Source organism: Benincasa hispida, chromosome 3 (assembly GCF_009727055.1).
Source record: "Benincasa hispida cultivar B227 chromosome 3, ASM972705v1, whole genome shotgun sequence".
Taxonomy (NCBI): Eukaryota; Viridiplantae; Streptophyta; class Magnoliopsida; order Cucurbitales; family Cucurbitaceae; genus Benincasa; species Benincasa hispida.
Window position 1 is genome coordinate 4,275,652 of NC_052351.1, and position 8,750 is coordinate 4,284,401.

General features: G+C 36.8%; 2 protein-coding genes across 2 annotated transcripts; both read right to left on the reverse strand.

The window, feature by feature from the left end:
- Positions 1 to 348: 348 nt before the first annotated feature.
- On the reverse strand, positions 349 to 4,187 carry LOC120073171 (berberine bridge enzyme-like 21). The gene is made up of 2 exons (XM_039025834.1): positions 1,645 to 4,187; positions 349 to 923 (listed from the first exon to the last, which is right to left on the reverse strand). Exons 1-2 carry the CDS (start codon positions 3,281 to 3,283, stop codon positions 838 to 840), a joined length of 1,725 nt encoding a protein of 574 aa, XP_038881762.1. The 5' UTR covers positions 3,284 to 4,187; the 3' UTR covers positions 349 to 837.
- Positions 4,188 to 4,412: 225 nt separating this feature from the next.
- LOC120073172 (berberine bridge enzyme-like 21) lies at positions 4,413 to 6,779 on the reverse strand. Its single transcript, XM_039025835.1, has 2 exons — positions 5,014 to 6,779; positions 4,413 to 4,666 (listed from the first exon to the last, which is right to left on the reverse strand). The coding sequence occupies exons 1-2, from the start codon at positions 6,602 to 6,604 to the stop codon at positions 4,590 to 4,592; spliced, it is 1,668 nt and encodes a 555-aa protein (XP_038881763.1). The 5' UTR covers positions 6,605 to 6,779; the 3' UTR covers positions 4,413 to 4,589.
- Between the last annotated feature and the right edge of the window lie 1,971 nt (positions 6,780 to 8,750).

The following is an 8,750-nucleotide window of genomic DNA, read 5'->3' on the forward strand; positions in this document are numbered from 1 at the left end:
CTCTTAATTTAACATGAGCCAACCCTACTTTATAGTTTATAGTTCATAAATGAAAAGTTTTCCTCTTAGAAGAAATCTTACTTGTAGGGAAAAATTGCTATTTAAGTGTTCTCTTAATAATGTTCATTTGAAAATATTGATTATGAATGACATATAAGAATATTTCTAAAAGGATCCCTTTATTTAGAACAAGAGTTTGAATTGGTTTCATGTAATACTTTTGTTGAGTTAGGAACACTTTGCACAAAAAAAAAAAAAAAAAAAAAAAAGCACTATTGGGAGTGAATGATGATGAAGACAAATTTTTAATTGGATTGATCTTGATACAGACATAGTGGGAGGATAGGATTTTTGAAGATAACTCTTTCAGTGTAGATAGAGTGAACAAGTTTGTTAAAACCCCAAATTAGAATCAGTGGTAAAATGACGCATCTTTAAACCACTGCCACTCATTAATAATATAATTCCAAGGCAGTAAGTGGATGATTACAAACAATTGTCATCTCACTTTGAAGTATAAAATACCAAAGCTTGAGAAGAAAGATTTTGACTTCAAATCATGGTGGGTGGTGCTGCTGGTTGGTATTTTTCTTCTCCCACTAGTTCTTCTTTGTTGTGGAATCCTATTCACTGATAAGATCTTAGAGGAACAATAGCTTCTTCAATATTGGATCTTGTGCTTGACAGTTTTCAGGCTATTCTTTGTCTTATAACACAGAAGGACCAATCTTCATCTTCATATTCTTCCAACAGTAGTCAAAAGCTTGGTTTCTGAAGAGTTTTAGGCTTCATTCATTCCATGGCCTCAAACAAATGCTTCCCCTTTGTGAAGTTGGTTTACAAAAGCTGTGCTTTGAACATGATGATGGCCACCATGGTCAGCCTCCAACTTCTACTCCAACTCAAACCAGAAGATTGGACCTCTGCGATTGGCAATCAGATTTAGATTCGGAAAGAGATAAAATGTCTTCCTCCCTTCTAAATGAATGCAAACTAAGGGAAACAAGTATATAACTTAATTTTGAAGATGAAGATAGAGATAGGTAAACTAATTATTTTCATATGTCATACTAACATATCCCCAATCCCAAAACAAAAGGGATCTTTGTTAGCTTCTTGTGAAAAACAGTTATCAGAAACTGTCTTAAAGAGCTGCCTCTTGAGTGCTAAGATTGACTTGGACATATTTTTGCTGAATTCATTACACAATTCCCTTTTGATTCAGGACACTAAAGGGGATGCTTTCAAGCAAAGGGTGTAACTTACAATCCAATAAATTATGGTCCATTTAAGAAAAGACCAAGAACTGCATAAATGGCCTAACTGTTGTACTTTTCTGACTCCATCGGATAAAATAAAACATTCCGCCTTGTTTGTTATGACTACCAAGTTTCGATTCCACAGGCTATATAATGTAGCCAAAAACTAAATTCTCAGTTGGTTGGCTAAGTGAATATGTATATCCATCTCATCTATGAGCCATTATAGACAATCTGAAGTCCACTAATTTGCAGAACCAAGGATAATCAAAGCGTAGGAAGAAGCCATAGGTGGTTCATTCAATTTCAGAGAGCCAAATACGAAGGTTGAGAATCTGTAAGGTTTATGAATGTATTGGTGTCTGATTCCTATGTTATGTCTTACTTGGAAGAGTGGGGATGCTTTGTTCATCTCTGAAGAAATTTTGTGGATCTACCGCAGTCTTCACCTTTACCAACCTTTCAAAATTTTCCTTGAAGTATTTGATCCCATAAACTTTCCCCTCCTCGAAACCGTTTGCAGCGTCATAGTTATGATTTGTACCAATGTCTAAATCCCTATAGTTGAAGTAAGCGGTTCTTGGATTCTTGGAAACGTATGGGGTCATGAAATTGTAAAGTAATTGTAGTTGATTTACATGGCTCTTGTCAGCTGCAGTCCCTTGCTCTTCCCAGTTTACTGAGTACTGGATTTTGAACAAGTTTCCAGCTCTGTGAGGAAAAGCTGTGTCTAAAGCTGAGATCTCGTTCATTTTCCCACCATATGGATTGAAAACCAACCCAGTTTTATCCAATTCTATCAGCTTCTTCCACAGCAATTCCAGCCCATCTTTGGAGATGGGAGTTTGGACATAATCAGATTTTCTTTTCAGAAAGTAAGCTGAGTCAGGACTTCTGTCGAGTAGCACACGGGGGGATGTTCCATGTTCATAATTAGCCCACCAGATCACAGATTCAATCCAACCCATTTCAATACAATCTTCTTTCTTCAAACCCAATTCAGGAAAATCCCTTTTCAGTATCGAGAGAAGGCGATCGGCCCCTCCAAGAAACAGAGTATAAACAGAGGCTCTGACTGTCTTCTTCGGTTTTGAATAGATGGGTTGCAACAGAAGTCTCACAAAAAGATCGTTATCAGTGTTAGGCGCAATATGTTGCCACCGATAGACCATATCAGTAGCGTTCTCTTCCAATGTTCTTTGAATCCGAAAAACTGTCACTGTTTCCGGCACTGGAACCAATTGAATTTTATACGCTAGAATGACCCCAAAGCTAGCTCCACCTCCGCCTCTAATTGCCCAAAAAAGATCCTCTCCCATCAAATTTCTGTCGAGGATTCTTCCATTCACATCCACAATCCGCGCATCCACAACATGATCCACCGTAAGCCCAAATTTCCGCAGCATATTACCATATCCCCCACCACTGATATGCCCCCCAACACCAACAGTAGGACAAACACCCGCCGGAAAGCCATGGAACTTGCTCTGTTCCCAAATTCTGTAATAAAGCTCCCCCAAAGTGGCACCAGCTTGAACCCAAGCAGATCGGCTCTGTAAATCGACTGCAATGGATCTGAGATTAAACATATCGACGACAATGAAGGGAGTGGGCGAAAGGGAGGCATAGGAGAGGCCCTCGAAATCATGGCCGCCGCTTCTGATTCTGAGGTGAAGGGCGGAGGATTTTGCGCAAATGAGAGTGGATTGGAGATGGGATTCGTGTAATGGGGTGATAATGAATGTGGGTTTAGGCGTGGAGGAGGTATTGAATCGGGCATTTCGGATGTAGGCTCGAAGAACAGAGGAATAGGAGATGTTGGTTGGGTGATGGACAATGCTGGGTAGGTTTTGGTTTGGATCAGAGTGGTTTTGAAGGCAATGAAGAAAGGTTTCGTAGAGGGGAGAGGGAAAGGAAGGGTTGAAGAAGAGGAGGAGAAGGAGAAGAAACAGAGGAAGACGGAGCATAGGGAAAGTTGTGGAGAGTGTGATCCGACTGACATTCCAAAATTGGGTTACAGACATTCCACTTCGCCGGTAATAATAACAACGGTTGCTTTTCTTGGGTTCTACGTATTCGCTAAAGCTGCTTATTTTATTTTTAATTACTATTGGTTCCCAAATAATCCATTTTAGAAGGGAATAATAACCCAAAATTTCTTTACTAATCGTTGGGATAAAATTGATTAAGATATACTTGAAAAACTATTTTGAATGGTTGTCAAATACTTTAATTTATTTCAAAAATATTTTATTTTTAATTAAATAATTAAAAATGTGTTCCAAATATACTCTTTAGAGAATTCTTTGAATTTTTTTTTGGTTAATTTTTCGGCTGAGATCGAACCGAAATCCAAATAAAAAGTTACTTTTTTTCATGGTACATCAAATTTATTGATTTTTTTTTTTGTCGTAACGTGGATGAAGATCGAAATTGTATCTAATCATTCCCATATTTTGCTTAATTTTTTTTATATCTTCTTCAAATTTCCAAAGTTTATGCTCAATTTTTATTTTCACAATTGTGTGATTTCTATGTGGATTTCTTGTTGTTTCCCCCTTTGAGTGATTGTGCAGCAACCTCTGAAAAAAACTGGACATCGGGGCGATTTCTTTGTGGTTTTTATTTTGGAAAAGAAGTTAAATTATGGGAAAGATTACGTAAGATTTGTATAAAATTGCATAACATTTTGAAAAGATTGTATTTCATCCTAGTCTTCACCATGGACAAGATTGCACTGAGAAAGTTTAAAAGACCGACATGGAATGAAAAGAAGTAAAATTTTTATTTGAATCTTAGATCGATCTTGGTCGAGAAGGACCGAAAAAAAACTAGTGTAACAAATTGCCGATAAAGATATTAATGGTTAAAGATTTTTTTTTTTTTTTCTTTTTGGACAATTTCTCCGATCCATTTCTAGTCTAGCCAACTCTTAAAAAGCAGGTTTGATAGAGATTTCAAACTAAGTCTTAGTTACACATTGATAGCAAGGGCTCATATGACATTTTTATTGGTATATATCTATTCTAAGTGAGGATTTTACTAAAAAAAAATTGAGCTTATAGAAAACTCCAAATTAGAAGGTAAATAGAAAATTTGACTCACACATTTGCAAAACTAGTTGCCCAATGAATGGGCAATAGGGAATTCACCTTGTCTATCCCATAATCTCTCTTGGATGTCAAAAGTGGTAACAAGAAATTCCTACCAAGTGCTAGTAACTGGTTACCTATGATCATTCTTCCAAAATAAATTGGCTCTTAAGGGCAATGTCCAATGAGCATTGGCCCTTAAGGGCCTGAAATATTGAAACTTTACCAATTCCCCTTTTTAAGCAAAGAAATGCATCAACACCCCCACTGTGCATAAGCTGCAAATTGACCAAGCAGTTGCCCCAGAATGCAGCCCTGCAGATCACCACACCAACAATGCTACATCATTCCTAATTGATTCCCATTAAAATTCCAATCTCAATCATAGTGGCTGAAAACTCCAGATTCCCTACTTTTATCAATCAAGAAATCTCGACTCCAATGGAGAATCTCATTTCCACAAAGTTTTATTGCTTACATTAACTCATTTTCATACGAACGTAAACGTATTGAGAAGAAATATTGTAGAAAGAAACTAACTTTTTCTATGTTAATAATAACCCATGTTCTCACATTACATCACAATGCATGAATGCAATGCAAGTGAAATAATAATGTAGAATAACCGACATCAAATCCCTAAACCATCTCTCATGGCTTACTTGAAAGAGTTGGAATACTCTGTTCATTCCAGAAGAAATTCTCTGGATCCACAGCCGTCTTCACCTTCACTAGTCTCTCAAAATTCTCCCCAAAGTACTTGAACCCATAAACTTTTCCATCTTCAAAGCTGTTCTTGTCATTGTTGTTGATCCCAATGTCCAAATCTCTGTAGTTCAAGAACGATTGCCTTGGATTCTTTGAAACAAATGGGGTCATGTAACTGTACAGCCTTCTTATTTGCTTCACAAATTCCTGATCTGCTTCCGGCCCCGCTTCGTTCCAGTTCACCGAGTATTGGATTTTGTATAAATTTCCTGCTCGGTGAGGAAATGGGGTTTCTGTTGATGGAATTTCGCTCATCTTTCCGCCGTATGGGTTGAACACCAGCCCTGTTTTGCCGATTTCGATCATCTTCTTGTACAACCAATCCAACCCATCTCTGGAAATGGGTTTCTGAACGTAATCCGATTTCCTTTTCAGAAACCCTGCTGAATCGATATTCCGATCGAGTAGAGCTTTCGGTGAAGTTCCGATATCGAAATTACCCCACCAGAGAACAGAGTCGATCCAGCTCATTTCAGTACAATTCTCCTTCTGTAAACCCAATTCGGGGAATTCTTTTCCCAGTAAGGACACGAGTTCTTCCGATTTCCCGAGGAACAAGGCGATGACGGTGGCTCTGATTGTTCGAGTCCCCTTCTTCACTTTACTGGAAACTGGCTGTAAAAGTAGCCTCATGAACAGATTCTCGTCGGTGGACGGAGCCACTTCTTGCCATCTGACGACTAAGTCAGCGGCGTTCTGTTCGATGGTTCTTTCAACTCGGAAGACGGTGACCGTCTCCGGCACTGGAACCAGCCGGATCTTGTAGGCGAGGACAACGCCAAAACTGGCTCCGCCGCCGCCCTTGATGGCCCAGAAAAGATCCTCCCCCATGGATTTGGAATCGAGGATTCTGCCCTTCACATCGACAATCCGAGCATCGAGAATATGGTCGACGGTGAGTCCGTACTTCCGGAGCATGTTGCCATAGCCGCCGCCACTAATGTGACCGCCGACGCCGACGGTGGGACAGACACCAGCCGGGTAACCAAGAACCTTGCTTTTCTCCCAAATTCTGTAATACACTTCACCGAGTGTGGCTCCAGCTTGAACCCACGCCGATTGGTCGGCGACATCGACGGTAACCGCCCGGAGATTGGACATATCGAGAATGATGAACTGGACTTCGGAAATATAGGAAACGCCCTCGTAATCGTGACCCCCACTTCGGATTTTGAGTTGAATACCGAGCTTCTTAGAGCAAATCACAGCCGATTGGACATGGGATTCGGTCAATGGAGTGACGATTATCAGTGGTTTGGGAGCAGAGGAGGTGTTGAAACGGGCGTTTCGGATGTAAGCCCTAAGAACCGAAGTGTAAGAAGCATTTTCACGAGCAAAGACAATGGCGGAGACTCCATCAGAGGGGTTGGAGTTGGATTCAAAACAGTGGAGAAATGTGGTGTAGACGGAATCCGCAGCGGCGGAAGGAGCAGAGAAAGGTAGAAGGAGAAGGAGGAGAAGAGGAATAAAAGGATTAAGCGTCATCTTAGAGCTAGAAATGGGATTGTTAATTTAAAATGGCGTTATGGGACATGGATTTATATGGCTAAGAAAGATTGGATGGAAAATGGAAGCGGTTTTCTTCTTGAAAGTTGAAACTTTCTTCGCTTGACCACGAAAAGTCCAAATTCCAATTATAAAAAAATTGGGTTCCTTTGGGTAAAGCAAGAATTTAGAGTAATTTAAGGTGACACTGATTTGTACAGAAATATCCGTGTGTTTTTTCTTTAGGAAACTGATTTGTACAGAAATATCCGTGTACAATTTGTAAGATGATGCCAGAACATAATACTTTAATGGACATTCGAGTGTGTTAATAACCACGAATTTTGTTGTTTGAATCTCTAACGCCCAATTGTTATACTAGAATTTGTAAGAGGATGATTAATGCCTTACCTTGGATTTGGTTATTTGAATTTGCTTATTAAATTTGCAAGTATGGTCTTTTAATGCTATTAAGTATGCTTTTTTAAAGTTTTATATCATGTACAACTTACTAACTTAAAAATGTTATCTTGTAATAACTTTAGTCTCATCTCTATTTAAACTGGCTCTTCCATCAATCACGATTTTTTGTTTGAGTCGTAATTATTATTGTAACGAGGATTAAGAAGTCATCATTTCTTATTGTTACATTCTTTTAATTTTTATGAGTTTTAACTTATACATGAGAAAGAAAGTTAAAAAGAGGTTTTTTTTTTTTTTTATTGAACTAGAGAAAAAACGTTTTTGTTGTGTTTATTTGAATAAAGGTTAAATAAATCTCATTAATTACATATTAAATATCTAGATCTAGATTTTAGTATAAGTACCTAGTGCATTCTTTCTATCAAATCACAAGACAATACCAAAAAATGGTATTTTTAGTTGTTGAGCTTTGAGGTCGATCTTTTCAATGCAAAGTGGTTTGAGCTACACAACGTTTCAATTAGATTATTATATATATTGGGAATATGACCAAAATCTCACATTTTGTTAAATAACACGATGATCACGAATTTATGAAGGAAGACGACTATCTCTACTCATATGAGACCGTTTAGATGGAAATCAAAAGCAAAAACTCTTTTATATATATATATATATATATGTTTGTTTGTTTTTATTTTAAAATAGTGACAAGATAATGCCGGCAAAGGCGGCATTATATGCGGATAAACAACGTTTATCATATGGTAATTTTGAAATTAAATATCAAGGTGTCACAATCGGACTCAAACGGATTTGGACAAACTAACTCAATTTTTTATTATTTAAACAAATTAATTAAATTAAAAAAAAAATCAATTGGTTTGACTTTGCAACCAAACAAATGGTTGTTATCCGTACATTATGATGAAAATTCTTTAAATCCATTTTGATTATTCCAAAATAACGATATTATTATTATTATTATTATTATTATTATTTTGGGCAAAATCTGTACCAAAATCATATCCATATAAGATTGTAAGAATTAAAATCCGCTTAATATAATTAACATGTACTTCATTTTAAAGTTATAAAGTTATAAATTCAAATTTTAATTCAATACATTTGTTGTACCAACACAATAGAAATTGAAAATTGAAATAAAGTTTTAGAATTGAAGTTGGAAAAATATGCAATAATTTTCAACGAAATAAAGGAGCGTTTTTCTCTTTTTCCTATTTATCAAATAAGCCAATAAATAATAAAAATCAAGTGGGGACGAACAGGAGATCAACACAAATTATTTATTTTTGGTTTTTTTAAAAAAGAGAGAAAAATAATATAACATAACGCAAGAAAATTGGTAAATATTAGTAAAATTTAGATCTATCTCTTGGATTCTATCGGTGATAACTATATCGTTGGTAGAAGTTTATCACCAATTAAAGACTATCAATAATAGAGTTTATCATTAATATATTTTGTTATATCTGCAAATTTTTTAAAATATTGCACACACTTAATTATTATTCCTAAGGGGTTGTTTGTTTTGTAGGAATTCTAGATTCTCATGGAGTGGACATCTAAATTATAGTGTCTGCTTTGTAATATTGTAAAATACCCTAGCATCTAGAGATTCTCGGATATCCTAGAATGTCCTGAGGACATCTTGAAGGCATCTCGAGAGTTTTGCATGCTCTCCTGAAACATGGGTTTTCTA